This window comes from Sorex araneus, chromosome 4 (assembly GCF_027595985.1).
Source record: "Sorex araneus isolate mSorAra2 chromosome 4, mSorAra2.pri, whole genome shotgun sequence".
In the NCBI taxonomy this organism is placed as follows: domain Eukaryota; kingdom Metazoa; phylum Chordata; class Mammalia; order Eulipotyphla; family Soricidae; genus Sorex; species Sorex araneus.
In genome coordinates, this window is record NC_073305.1 from 97,848,192 (window position 1) to 97,864,286 (window position 16,095).

At 35.0% G+C, this 16,095-nt stretch overlaps 1 protein-coding gene across 4 annotated transcripts in view; it reads left to right on the forward strand.

The window, feature by feature from the left end:
* ADGRB3 (adhesion G protein-coupled receptor B3) overlaps positions 1-13,290 on the forward strand; it is an 823,957-nt gene extending 810,667 nt beyond the window's left edge. For all 4 annotated transcript variants that reach the window (XM_055134853.1, XM_004605882.2, XM_055134855.1 and 1 more), the window contains 2 exons: positions 7,125-7,229; positions 12,484-13,290. In XM_055134853.1, coding sequence (XP_054990828.1) covers positions 7,125-7,229; positions 12,484-12,672 — 294 coding nt within the window. In that variant the 3' untranslated portion in view covers positions 12,673-13,290. The remainder of the gene's footprint in view (positions 1-7,124; positions 7,230-12,483) is intronic.
* The last annotated feature ends 2,805 nt before the right edge of the window (positions 13,291-16,095 follow it).

Below are 16,095 nucleotides of genomic sequence, written 5' to 3' on the forward strand. Positions count from 1 at the left end.
ATCCATCATATCAACAAATGAAAAGATAAAAATCATATAATCATATCAATAGATGCAGAGAAAGCATTTGACAAGATCCAGCACCCATTTATGATGAAAACTCTCGCCAAAATGGGTATAGAAGGGACCTTCCTCAATATAGTCAAAACCATCTACCACAAGCCTACGGCAAGCATCATCCTCAGTGGGGAAAAACTAAGACCCTTCCCTCTGAGAACAGGGACAAGATAAGGATGCCCACTCTCTCCTCTTCTGTTCAATATATTACTGGAAATACTTGCAATAGCGATTTGGCAAGAAAAAGATATTAAGTGCATTCAGGTAGGAAAGGAAGAAATCAAGCTCTCACTATTCGCTGATGATATGATATTATACTTAGAAAACCCTAAAACCTCTACCAAGAAACTCCTAGAAACAATACACTTGTATAGTAAAGTTGCAGGCTATAAAATCAATACACAAAAGTCCATGGCTTTCTTATATGCAAATAGTGAGAGAGAAGAAAGCGACATGATAAAAGCTATCCTGTTCACAATTGTGCCTCAAAAAATCAAATACCTCGGAATCAGCTTAACTAAGGAGGTAAAGGACTTGTATAATGAAAACTACAAAACGCTACTTCAGGAAATAAAAGAAGACATGAGGAAATGGAAACATATCCCCTGCTCATGGATTGGAAGAATTAATATTGTCAAAATGGCAATTCTCCCCAAAGCATTGTACAAATTCAATGCGATCCCTATAGGGATACCCTTGTCATTCTTCAAAGAAATGGAGCAAGCGCTCCTGAAATTCATATGGAACAATAAGCCCCCACGAATAGCTAAAGCAATTCTTGGGAAAAAGAAAATGGGAGGAATCAATCTCCCCAACTTCCAACTCTACTACAAAGCGGTAGTCATTAAAACAGCTTGGTACTGGAACAAAGGCAGAGCAGCAGACCAATGGAATAGGGTGGAATACTCTGACACATCCCCTCAAATATATGACCATCTAATCTTTGATAAGGGAGCAAAAAAGGCGAAGTGGAGCAAGGAAAGCATGTTTTACAAATTGTGCTGGCAAAACTGGACAGCTACATGCAAAAAAATGGGCTTAGACCTCCACCTATCACCATGTACAAAAGTCAGATCAAAATGGATTAAGGACCTCAACATCAGACCAGAATCCCTAGGGTACATTGAAGATAAGGTCGGCAAAACCCTCCACGAAATTGAAGCCAAAGGTATCTTCAAAGCTGACACGCCACTGGCCAACCAAGTGAAAACAGAGATAAATAAATCGGACTATCTCAAACTAAGAAGCTTCTGCACCTCAAGAGAAACAGTGACCAAAGTACAAAGACAATCTACAGAATGGGAAAGGATATTTACACAGTACCCATCCAATAAAGGGTTGATAACAAGGATATACAATGCACTGGTTGAACTCCACAAGAAGAAAACTGCCAACCCGATCAAAAAATGGGGTGATGAAATGAACAGAAACTTTCCTAAAGAAGAAATCCGAATGGCTCAGAGGCACATGAGAAAATGTTCCACATCACTAATCATCAGGGAAATGCAGATCAAAACAACCATGAGATATCATCTCACACCACAGAGACTGGCCCACATCCCAAAAAACAAAAACAACCGGTGTTGGCATGGATGCGGGGAGAAAGGGACTCTTCTTCACTGCTGGTGGGAATGCCGACTGGTTCAGCCCTTTTGGAAAACAATATGGACAATTCTCAAAAAATTAGAAATTGAGCTTCCATTTGGCCCAGCAATACCACTCCTGGGAATATATCCCAGAGAGGCAAAAAGGTATAGTAGAGATGGCATATGTATTTCTATGTTCATTGCAGCAATGTTTACAATAGCCAGAATCTGGAAAAAAACAGAGTGCCCCCAAACAGATGACTGGTTAAAGAAACTCTGGTACATCTACACAATGGAATACTATGTAGCTGTCAGAAAACATGAAGTCATGAAATTTGCATATAAATGGATCAACATGGAAAGTATCATGTTGAGTGAAATGAGTCAGAAAGAAAGAGACAGACATAGAAAGATTGCACTCATATGTGGAATATAATGCAACTGAGAAGTACAAGTTGGCAATGATGCAACTTCTGGCAGATATCTCTCTGGACATAGTTACTAAAATACAGAAACCCAAAACCGAGAGGCCGCTAAGTGTGGTCACTCGACCTCATACTTCTTCATCCTCAGCAATGGAAAACAAATTATCTAATGCTTCCTTTTCAGCAGGTCTGACTTTAAGGGAGAGACTCTCCAAACAATAATAATGAGTTTTGTTGAAATATTGAATGCAATCAAAGTGAAAGTAAAGTGAAATTTATTAGTTACACAGGCAGGGGGCTAAGGGTGGGGGGGCTAGTGGCGTGGGGGGGTTAGGGGTGTGGCGGGGGAGCTATACTGGGATTCTTGGTGGTGGAATATGTGCACTGGTGAAGGGATGGGTATTCGAGCATTGTATAACTGAGATTTAAACCTGAAAACTTTGTAACTTTCCACATGGTGACTCAATAAAAAAATAAAAAAATAAAAAAAATAGTCTGAGAACTTAATTAAAGGAATTCTTAGAATTCCATTCCAAATATCCATTCTGAAATTGTCATAGACAATATTATCCATTCTATGTTAAAAATAAAATAGGGGCTAGAGCGATAGTATAGATAGATAGATAGATAGATAGATAGATAGATAGATAGATAAATTGATAGATAGATAGATAGGGCATTTGCCTTACATGCAGATGACCTGGGTTTGATCCCTGGCATTCCATACAGTCTCCCAAGCATCTCCAGAAATAATTCCCAGTGCACAGCCAGGAATAACCTGAGCACTGTGGGTGTGAACAATATATTAAATAAATATATCTAATATTTCTAGCAATGCCATTCAGTATGAACACAGTAAGATATATATCAAACTTAAAGTCGGTTCTTCCTGAGGACATCTCATTATGTATTCCAGACCACAGTCCTCAGGTCAGGTTAGTCTTCCTAACCCCAGCAGGGTCCTAGTCTCATCTTTACTTTTGGATCGTGACAGCATTTGTCTATGACCATGCTCTCAACTTATAGTTGAGAATTGTGGTGCTTTGACCTGGACTATTTTGATGACAGGGCAGCTTATAGCTTGCCCTGGGTCCATTCAGTCCCTCATCAGAACCCTGTTTTTGGGGTGCTAGGAAATAAAAGCAACTGAGTTCAGAAAGTGATGCCCAAGAGTAAATATTACTCGAAGTCAATTAAATCCTAAGCTACAAAAGCATAATATTAACTGTCTTTCTGTGTCCATACAGAAATGACATTTCTTTAAGATGTACTATGCAAAAGATTATATATATATATATATGTATATATATATATATATATATATATATATATACTGGGAGAGCCCGGCAAGCTACCAAGAGTATCCCGCCCGCACATAAGAGCCTGGCAAGCTCCCTGTGGTATATTTGATATGCCAAATACAGTAACAATAACAGTCTCATTCCCCTGACCCTGAAAAGAGCCTCCAATCATTGGGAGAAGATGATTAAGGAGAGGCTGCTAAAATCTCAGGCTAGGATGAATGGAGACGTTACTCTTGCCCACTCAAGTAAATTGGTGAACAATGGGATGACAGTGATACAGTGATCAAATATATATAAAATAAATAATGACTGATTTTTTAAAAAATAAAAATAAAGTCAAAGATTTCTTTGAAACTTTTTAATAAGTTTAATATATTCTGTAAACACATCCGTCTCAAACTGGAATGAGTTGACATTTGGCAGGGAGGATAAGAAGAGACAAATTGAGGCTGAACAGATAGTACAGAGGGTTACATACAGCTTCAAAATGTTGAGTGAAAATCATTACCAAACGTGCATCTCTGTTGCAAAAAATGCCTGTGATATTTGATAGAAAGAATCATGCTAGCAAAAATCTGACTCAGTCTCTCACAGATATATAAAATGTCAGTTGAAAGCTTAAATATGGTACATTTATCAGAAACACCGGGCCATCATTTCTATGGTGATTTATGGCTCTGCCAAGAGTATCATTTCAAATTACAATGATTATCTGGCTTGAGAATGTATTAGCAATTAATGTTCATAGGTAGAAAACACCCCAGATTTTGGCATTCAGGTTCTTCTTTTTCATAATTATCCCAGGCTCCTTGAACTTTATCATTTCAGGTAATTACTATGTATCTATGTAGAATATTGAGAATTGCCTTATTTTTTACTTAACATTATATTTACATATGCATTTCTGAGTATGCTTTTAGCAGACGACCCAGTGCCTCAAAATAATCGCATCAGTTCATTGGTAGGTGCTGCCCATTTGACCAAAATATGATTATAAAAGCCTGAATCAGTTAATATGTAATTTTTCTGGGATATATTTGGCTGAAAGACACAGACAAACTTTCACAATTTATTATTGAAATGATTTGGAATACTCCTCCTGACCAGGCACAGTAGAGACTTCAGTTGATAGTTATAACACAGAAGACATAGTTACCCAATGCAAACTGAGGCTCCTCTCTTGTGCTCACAGATAATTAAATAGACCTAAAACTGATATGCCCAGTAGTCTCAGGACTTAATATAAGTCCTATGTCCTTAAACAGAGGTGATCTAATTGAGAAAAAGTTATTTGAGCAAAAAAACCTGAAAACGTATATTAGAAATTCTGACTAATAAAATTTAAAAAGAGTGAAAAAAAGATACACGTATTACTCATTAAGAGTAGGTCCTAAGCGGTGTTTGGTGTTGTTTCCCCACCTTAAAAAAAATCATGTAAAAATTTGGAAATTTGCTTTGCTTGAATTTAGCTTTAATATTTCCCTGTCACTATTATAATAGCACTATTTGTTTTTCTTGCTACAGCTTAATTTTACATTTGATTTGTGTGATTAATGGTTATCTTGTGTTTTATACTTCAACCTATAAAAGATAAAACAACTGCTGAATTTTGCATTTACCTACTGTTTAGCACATGTGGTACTAATATACCTATTAACTATGTGATAGCTTTTTTGTTGGGGTTGGTGTTGGCCATACCTGGCAGTGTTCAGGGGGACATATATAGTATTGGGGATCAAATTGAAGCCAGAAGCATGCCAAGCAAGCAATTTATCAGTCTCTTGGGCCCATAATTGCAAAATCTTTAGAGAAATGTCTGTAGTTAAACATCATTCCTTCTGAATCATAGCTGAAAAACACTCTATGTTCTAAGATTCATTTTAATAAAAAAAGTTATTTGTGTAATAGATTCAGAATCATTGTTCTGGCAACTATAGGATTTTTAAGAGATGCATTCCTTGTCAATCAAATTTGTGCATTAGTCTATGTGTTAGAACCTAGTAGTTCATGGAAATAGTTGCCAACGGTAGACTATTTGCCAGTTATGCAGTCCTCAAATTCCTTTATTGAGTGGCTTATGCAAATTCTCCACATAAATCTCTATCAGCTGTCACTAGTCAGATTATGTTTGCCTGATGTTTCTCTGTAAATCCTGCAAACCTGTTCCCTGTACTCTCCCCCAACATGATGGGAAGTCAATCACTCTAATTGATTTCTATCATGATGTCCCTATCATGATAATATTACTGTGTTCTCATCTTCAACCAGTGATTCTTCAATAGCAACTCCTAGTGCTAAAAAGTGGGCTGATGAAAATATAAAATAGTATTACACAAGTACAAATCCAATACATATAAGAAATTATTTTCACTCTTTTTAGCACCATGTATTCAATTCTAATTTCTCCTTCAGCTAATATTTTGTTACTTTTTTATTGAATCATGAGATTCACAGTTACAGAATTGTTCATGATTGTGTTTCTATCATACAGTAAATATAGGAAAATAAAATTGACAAAAAGACAATAAGGTTTCTAAAATGTTAAAGATTCAATTTGTTTCTCTTTTAATCTATATAATGTTTTCAGCAAATATCTTTTCAAAAGAAAGTTATGCATTTCAACTCTCCAAAAAAATATTCCTTTTTCCAAAACAAGTCACTGCTTTTGCAAATCGTTGGTAATTAATATAATTGGCAAAATGTCCAAATCATGATATAGGTATGAATACAGAATATTCGTTAATTATCATGAACAAATGGTAATTTTTGAAACATATGAAGGCAAAGCCTTGAACAATCACTAAAGTACTGTTGCTTAACTTTTTAAAAAAGTTGAGGGAGGTGTTTCTTCCTTTATAATATGCATTAAAAATAAGTAAGGAAGTTATGATATAACTTTTGTTAGTATGCTTTTAAATGTTCTATAATAGAAAATATTCAGCCCATGATTAACTTATCACAAGGTCATTTTTTATTTATAACTCTATTCAATCATGATGCTGAGTAAAGGGGCTTAACCATGCATGATTATTAATGCTTGTGTATCTGTGATTTTAAAGGCTCATCAACCACACAATTTATGCTCTGCTCCCTAATTGTTAAGTTTTTGTGCCATCTCATAAACAAATATATGAAACCTATGGGTCAAATTTGCCCTCTGCAAAGCTCAATAATAATTCACATAGAAAATACAAGATTTTAGATACCACATATATTTCAGACACTTTAGTGCTTTGAGTCAGTTTTAAATGGGAGGATCTGAACTATTTCTCCCCCTTTATTACAGCCAGCTAGGATTTTGTGTCTACAGAAATAAAACATTAAAAAGTAATATTTCCCATGACAACCATTAGAACATTCCGGTGCTTTGCAAGTCCAAATTTTTTAAACATTTTTTTATGCTGTAACAATTTTGTAAAGTGCTTTAACTTTTGAATGATGAAAGTGTTACACAGAAACGACTGTTACATTTTTGATGTGGCCACAAGAGAAAACTATTTTGGTAATCTTGTGAGTGAAAGGAAAAAAAAACAATTCTTCACATTCAAGAACTGCTGACTATGAGACTAAGATTTGGTGCAACTCACTTGCATTAGTATCTCTTGGGGCCTTCTGCCTCCAGCCATACTTGATTTCCCTTCTCATTAAAGTTGAAGTATTAACTTCTTACTATATAAATAAGCTTAGAAATAGAGAATCATCTTATTCTTTTTCTTTTCCCTTTTTTCTTTTCTTTCTTTCTTTTTTTTTAGAAGGTCATGCATACAAGGAAGAGGCACATGGAACTATTTCAGGAACTAAATCAGAAATTTCAAACTTTGGACAGATTTCGGGATATACCAAATACAAGCAGTATGGTGAGAATGTTTTTTACCTTCATCATTGTCCGGCACCATTCTAGATGGCAGCTAATTTTCCTCCTTAGGAGCTCCTAGAATTACAAATATATATTAAAATGATTACTGAATAAGCAAATTAGGAGTAATACTGTTTAAGCATTTTACTTGGATTTTAAATGTTTTTATAAGCTTTAATTAGAATTGGACATGTATTAAATATGTGTTGGCCTCATTTGGCCCCTTTACTCTCAGAAAATGTAGTAATTTATATGACTATTACCTGAAGTCAGAGTCATAGATATTTCCCAGAAGTCATTTGGTACATACATCAACACTGTCATCTTTGATTATTGATTGTGACTGTTATTTGTTTACAAACTTACAACGCTATGACAGAATTTCATTAAATTAGATGATATTTTGCAATTATTATGTACAGGGCAGAGTCATAACTCCAGAAAAGTCTACATAATTATTTGCGAAAGTACTAGACCATAAATTCTGAAATCAATCAAAGCTCAACCAAGAACTATATGAATCCCAGCAAATTACCCGACTCAGGGACTTTAGGGTTTTTTTTAAAATGAGCCTACAAAACATTATCATTGTGTTTTCTTAGGGTCTCCCAACACTTTCCAAAGGGTGTGGGATGTTCAAATGTTACAAAACTAATATTTAAATCTAAGAATTCTTTGCACAATCATGAGACACTATTTTCCTTTGGGTCATGCTTTTCTTTAGTTCTTAGATGGACATTTTCTCCCAACATCTGAGATTCTAAGACCATATCAATTTCTGGACAACTAAAATAGTCTACTAATTACAGTACATCTCTAAAAAATTATGCCTTTTCTAGAGGATATATGTATATATATATTTACCATTGGGAAGGACAAAACCGGGAAGATAGAATTACAGTTGCAGTTTAAATCTTGTTTGAAATACCTGAAAAGAAAATGGGTTCTTTATAAGCATGTGAGTGAGTTCATTATTTTTAATTCAGTCACATAATTTGCAGTGGCATATTGCTAATGAAAAATTTCATGATTGAATGGAGAAAAGACATTTTTAAAAATTTCAAATACTCTTTTATTCTGGCTACTAACACCTGCCTGGCATTGCAAATGATGGTAATTATGTAGAATTTTAAGAATTGTAGAAAAATCAAAAGATTATTTAATCCATTTTTCTGCTTTCATATAGAATAGCCTTTAAAATCAAACTACAAAAGAAAAGGCATTGCTAAAAACACTTTATGTGTCTCATAAACTATTCACCTTTAAGATGTATTCCTCTCCCAAGTAGATTTTTCATTTTTTTTCTTGTAGAATATATATGTTTTCTTTTGCTTTGTCCTTGGTATTGGAAGATTAAAGGCAGGGCATGTATTCCTAAATGACAGTTAGTCTTCTCCTGGATCCAGGAACTGGGGGAAATGTCCAGGCAACTCTGCCATATTTTGAATGAGTTCTCATATTCTGTATCTCTTTATGAAGCTATGTTATATAACCTAAGACGGAAGTCCTTTTGTCTCTCACTGTCAAATAACATAATGTCTTGCATTTCAGTTTGAAGTTTAGTTGAGGGACTGAAACTGTTACACTCTTCTATAGAAGAGTCTGGAGGCCCTCTGTTTACATGCACCCAGTCATGTAGCAGATCAGTAGCTAGAGACTATCAACCAGCTCTCATTCCATGAAGCTTCTCTCCTCATTTTAATTCGTAGATGCCCTGTGAGCAGTGGTAACACACTAAAGTTCAGCCAAGTGTGCAAGGGATTGCCAGAGGAAATGAATAAGTCAACTTTTTTTTTTTTTAAAGATTGCCTACTAATAGATGTGCTTAGAAATTCAGCAACCATTTACTGGTGATAACATTCTTGGAGTTAGAATCTAGACTCTGGACAGCATTTAAAACTCACCTTCATTTGAAGTAGAAAAGGAAAATCAAATCTGTTCCAAGTATAATGGAATTCCTATTTCCAAAGCACACGGACTATCATTTTACATGTCTCAGGTCCTTTTAGGACTGAATGGAACTTGCTGTCAACTGAAGATCCACAGAAAGCTACATTCAACAAAGCCCTTATCTAAGATACATAAATTTACTCTATGATTTGATTTACTTGATGACTCAAGTCACCATGGTGTCCCCAAATGTGCAACTATTGCCAAAAAATTTCATTCAACATTGACTAATTAGCATACAAAGCCCCCCATTTAAAAAAAATTATTGAATCACTGTGAGATAGTTACAAGCTTTCATGTTTGGGTTACAGTCTCACAATGATCAAACACCCATCCCTCCACCAGTGGACATTCCCCACCACCAATATCCTGGGTATACCCCCCCCTTTCCCACCCTCCCCTGACACCATGGCAGACAATATTCCCCATACTTTCTCTCTGCTGGAGAGATATCAGAGCAGGTAGGGCATTTGCCTTGCATGCAGCCAACCCAGGTTCAATTCCTCCATCCCTCACGGGGCAAGCTACCCTTGGCATATTTGATATGCCAAAAACAGTAACAACAGGTCTCACAATGGAGACATTACTGGTGCCTGCTCGAGCAAATCAATGAACAACAGGATGACAGTGCTATGCTACTCTCTCTCTACTTTTGGGCATTATGATTTGCAATACAGATACTGAAAGGTGATCATGTTTGGTCCATTATCTACATTCAACACATATCTCCCATCCCGACCGATTCCTCTAGCCATCATTTTCTTAGTGATCCCTTCTCTATTCCAGATGCCTTCTCCCCTCTGCTCATGAGGCAGGCTTCCAGCTATGAAGAAATCTCCCTTACCCTTATATCTACTGTCTTTGGGTGTCAGCCTCATATTATGTTGCTGTATACTTCACAAATAAGCACAGTCTTTCTATGTCTATGTCTGTTCCTCTCTTTCTGACTCATTTCACTTAGCATGATACTCTCCATGCCTATCCATTTATAAGCAAATTTCATGACTTCATTTCTCCTAACAGCTGCATAATATCCCATTGTGTAGATGTACCAAAGTTTCTTTAACCAGTCATCTGTTCTAGGGCTCTTGGGTTGTTTTTAGATTTTGGCTATTGTGAACAGTACAAAGCCCCTTATTATCTTCCTCTTAGTTCACTTTCTACCTGCTTTTCCTGCAATTTGAGTTGTCTCATTCCCAGGCTCTCTGGATTTTTCCCTTTCTATTAGCATGGATACGCAGATGCCTTACCTTTAACCAAACCTGATTAAACTTCAGAACTATATCCTGCAATGTGAGCCCTAATATTTTCCCTCAAAGTTCCACGTGTCTCCCATGAAATTATCCACCAGTCTACCCTCTTCTGAATGCTCAAAACACATCCACGACACAGTTCTGTAGGTCCTGAATATTGACAATGATATAAATCAAACTTTAATAGTTTGTTTGGAACATGCAGACCTTCATATTAACTGGTTAATATACAATGTTCATTTGTTAAATACCAAGTGCTAATCTAGACCCCTTTACATAAAAAATTTTTGCAACTTGACAAAGTAGATAACTAATATTTTATCAATGCTGTTGTCCCACAATTTAAAAAAATAACCTATATTGTGCACCTGCTAAAGTTGAGGTTCAGCAAAATCAACAAAATTTCTCAGGGTCACATTGATCTGAAACAGAATTAGTGAGACTTGAACCTGCATTTATCAGGCTTTAAATCTTGGGCTCCCTAGAGGACATGCTGCTTTTCTGTATTTTTCTGAGTGCTTAATATGATACTCAGAACAGAGAAACCAGCTGATAAATAAAAGTTTAAAGAAAACGCATAAATAGGGAAGAAATGAACAAGAAGAAAAGGGAGGGATTTTAGACTTAAGTGAAATTAATCCCCTACACTTTTCCTAATGCATTATAAAGGTTTATATTTTATTGACTATTTACTTTTGTGTGTATTTTGTGATTAAGATTAGCAAGTACTAAAGATATCAATTATAAATGTCTGTCAATAAATATTCCTATATATGGATAAGTAAAAATATTATATACTGAGTGGAACCCAAAAACTAACTAAAGTATCTGTTATATGTTCTACCAATTAATTTATTATAATAAATTAAGAGCTGGAGATGGAAAAAGGAGAGTAAGAATGATGCTCAAGGATGTATTTAGCAATTATAGACTTTTGTATTTAGCTTTTAATTTTCCTATGGAAATTTTAATCATGCTTTATTTCTTATTCTTTGATGCTACTAGTACAATTTAGTCTATTTCCATACAAATCTTCTTATTTCACAGAAATTTTGAACAACAGTAATTTAAAGTTCAGGGACCAGAGAGACAGTACAGTGAGTAAGGTTGAATGTAGTCAATTGAATGCTTTGAATGCCTTGACTATAATTGGATGCCTTGAATGTAGTCAATCCAGGTCTGATATCTGCCACATATGGCCCTCTAAAGACAGCCAGGTGCAGTATATCCCCCCTCCAAATTATTGCTAAAATATAATAAAAATATAAGGCTCTTGAAATCTCAAAGTAATCACATATTTATTTAGTGACTACTAAGGTCACTAAATCTCAAAGTAATCACATATTTGTTTAGTGACTACTAAGGTCTAAGTCTAAGTTAGTATATATCAAAGCATATAGGAGAGTCTAACTTATGAAATCTAAGGGGGAATGGTAGTTGTAGATACTTTGGTTGAACCCATTATACTTCTGGATTCTGGCTGTTTCTTTTTTAATTTTTGATCTTTGAAGAGAGGAATGAATTCTTTTTACTAAATAAGTAGTTACCCAAATATAAAACAAAGGAAAATAGCTGCCTTTTGAGTCTGAAATAGAGAAGAAATACTTGAGGAAATACTAAGGAAAGAAATTCTGTTTTATGAACTGTGGTATGTTTGTGTAGCATGTTACACAATATTCTCTATCACATATCCCAAATATTGGCTAGTCCATCAAAGAGTTTTTTCAAAATAAACTTCCCACATTTACTCTTACCTTAATATAAACCATACTGACATTTCACACGATGTTCAAACAAACATTAATCTGCTTTGCCTCCTCTAGTGCTATTTTCTTTGATTGCTGAGAAATGATAGGATAACTCAAGGTGTTCATCAGTTTGTTCAGTGAAAGAAAACTAAACCCAAAATGATTTCCTGCAGCTGGCCACAATTTAAAATCATCTCTGAATCATGTAAATGGGATGAAGCTTACAAACACACTCTTCCTTGAAAACTTCAACAAGCAGCAATCCTAGTAATCAAACAAATGATTCTGTCCCTTCTCTTAACAGGAAAACCCAGCACCAAACAAGAATCCATGGGACACTTTCAAAAACCCCAGTGAATACCAACATTACACCACAATCAATGTCTTAGATACAGAGGCAAAGGATGCTTTGGAACTAAGGCCAGCCGAGTGGGAGAAGTGTCTGAATTTACCTCTGGACGTGCAAGAAGGGGACTTTCAAACAGAAGTTTAACAAAGTAAATAGACCGAGGCGGAAACAAAACAGCTTATTGAACTGACACTTAAGACTTGGGAAGCCTGACATTTCTATCTGGACAGTGTGACTCCCCTATGTCAGGACCTTCATGTGCCAAATGTCAGTGATGTTTGCATATGGTGACTTCTCACTAGTCAGACTAGTGCAGAGGACCAGGTGTACAGTTCTGACCATCCTGTGTTGTAAGTACCCGTGGAATGGATTTGTAAGGTAATCTTTATAGATAAACCTCAAGCAACGATTCATGTTGTAACCGCTTCATATGGTTTAGTTTTCAGAAAACTTCACCATGAAGCACAATGTATATATTTATGCAGTTTTTAAAGTTTATAACAGTCTGTTTGGCCATTACTACACTTTTTACTTTATAATATAAAAGCAAAGTTTTTGTCATTAAATGAATGTTTGTTGAGCTACATTCTTCATTGCTTTAAATGCAATAAAGTAATAATCTCACTTTTATATGAATAATATATTTCACATCTTTATTATTGCAGTTTTCTCTAGAAAGCTCTGAGTAGCTTTCTCTGCTGCAGCTGTGTATAAAATATTTAAAATGTTGTATGGTGTAAATAAACTTTTGTCTACATATCAGTTTTTTAGTGCATTTTATTTTGAATTTGTTGAATGAAATTTACATATTTATAAATTCTTTTCAATACAGATACTGAAAATGTATTCACAGTTTTAATAGCATACCATTATTATTTCTTTGAGGCTAATGATTTCTCAAATGTAATAGTGGGTTTGTATAGTGCTTCTGTATTTTCTACTCAAACACTCTTTGGAGCAATGTACCATGTAAATTGGGCTTGTCCAAAAGCTGCTGCCATCATGCTCTTACATAAATATTGTTTTTCTCTATTTTGTGGCAAAAGAACTAGTAGAAAACTGTCAGTTACCATACAAAAAAAAATACAGGGAAAAATGTATAAGTAATGAAATTCACTGCATGTTTTACAAAAGAAACTACCTGTGCTACAGTTCTTTCTAGCATACAAAAATTATCAACTATTCAGGATTTTTTAATCTTATCTATAATAAGATTTTTTAATCTTATCTTAAAATCTTATCTATATATTCTCTACCAGAAGGAAGATGGGGATGGGTATAGTTGGTAGAAAGCTTTATCTCTGCTTGAAAGGAGACTGTCTAGTGTGAGCCAACTACAAAGGAGCCCCTAGTTTCCTTTCAAGTATCCAAGCCACACCCTGTCTTCTCCTTCAGAGGTGCGCCAAAGGACACGTGGGAAGGATTTCCACAAATTCACTATCCTTTGATGCTTTCCAATTGGTTTTCTGTCCAAGGGAAGTAAAGGGAGTGAAGAGGATGTTGGGGTCCTCAAAATCTCCCTAGTGTTTGCTTAGATTAGTTTGTTACTAAACCTAAACTGTGTGGTCTTCTGTGGTCTGTCAGAAACTCAAGAGCTGGCTCCCACTAGCCCCGACCTTGGGAACCAGACCTACAGACCATGAGGCAGAGACAAAGGTGCTTCAACACTCAAGTGCGCCTCTAAGCTAGAGCCTTAACCACCACCCAGCTCAGGCTGAATTCCTGTCATATACTTATAATGTTCTCAATGTAAAGATATTCAAAGTATATTTTTAATCAGATTTTAAATATAAAATGACATCGTTATGCAAAAAAATGATAACATAACTAAGGACTGATTTTTCAATAAAATTAACTTTATGCTAATTATAATGTAATTGTCATATTAAATGCCTATGAAATTTATAAGATGATTTTTCTGATAACAGAAATACTTATCTCTCATCTCTCTCTGTATGCACATATATATGTATTTATATATCCATATATATGTGTACATATATAAATCCATAATGCTCAGTTCCATCTCAGTAACATAGTGTGAATGAAAATCATGTATGCAATTCCTCACTGCAAACTGTAAAATCTTCATTAAAAAATAGCATTTGTTTGAAAACATCTAAATTCTGTTTTAAAAATAAATTCAATATATTAGTCTAATATTTCTTGTAAAACTATAGTCCATTGCTGTAAAACAAAATTACATATTTTTATACCTCCAGTAACTCAATATTAGATTAATATATTACAATAATCAGAAGTTGCAGACTTTAAAATGTTGGGGTAAATTTGGAGGTCACTCATATGGAGGATACCAAGTTGTAATGGTCCTTTTTATTTTTTAATTTATAAGAAACAATATGGAGGTTAATATTTATTCAGAAATCATGACTTTAAAGAAGCCCTCTTCTAGTTCATTCCTTTTAAGTTTCCACTACGTGCACACGCGCACACACACACACACACACACACACACATATACACCCCACTATCAGAGCTGTGGGAGCTTTTTTCTTACCAGCCCCAGGGAGATTTCTCAGAGCTCACTATCTTTATGCTCTTTGACTAGAAGTTCTTTCCCTTCCCCACATCCAAATTTCATCTATCTTTCAAGGTATACCTCATATTTCATATTCATAGTTTTTCATGATTTTCCAAGCTAGAAAAAATTTCAACTGTGAAGTTCTGTGGCCCTGCTTCTGTACCTCTTTTAGAATTTTTTTTTGAAATCTTCTTGTTATTTATACACATTTCTGATATCCTCTGGTGGACTGTAAGTGCCTGGAGGGCAGGATTCATATCTGATCCATTTTTGTATCTCTTAAGGGACCTAGCACAACAATGTTCACATAATAAATGTTTGTTGAATTATTTGTGGAAATTATTTTTAGTTTTACTTATATATTACATATATCAATTTGCACATTTAAAAGTGTTTATTCAAGTTACTGTGTGCTTACTTTTATGTTAGTAGGCTAAAAGACCACTGTTTTACGTAGTATATTTCTATTAAAGCTATGTCACATGGGTAAAATATAATTTAAATATTAGTAAGTTCTTATTACTCTATTGTATGTTTTCCTTATGCTTAGTACAGAAGAGAGGAATTAATTTTCTTAGCGAAATGGAGGTCAGAGGAGGTTACTTGACCTATCAAAAATTATCATAAGTAAATGACAGTCCTAAGATTAGTTCAGGTTTTCTGACTTCCACTTCGGGGCCATTCCCATGATAGTGTGGTATTTCTATGTGTTTCTTTTAGATTAGTAAGATTCCAAGTTAAATGCTAACAAGATCCATGGATATATTTTTCAGGCAAGTAGTAGAATCATAAAACTAGAAATATACACCTGGGCTAGAGAGATAATACAAAGGGTAGCCAATGCAGGTTTAATCCACAGCATTTCATATGGTCCCCAAGCACCACTAGAAATAAGTTCTGAGTGCATAGACATTAGTAATCCCTGAATATCACTAGGTATGCCCAGTGCCCCCCCCCCAAAACCCATAAAACTAGAAATATACATCAATTACTATGGGAGTGATAAGGTGATTGTAGCAGAAAAG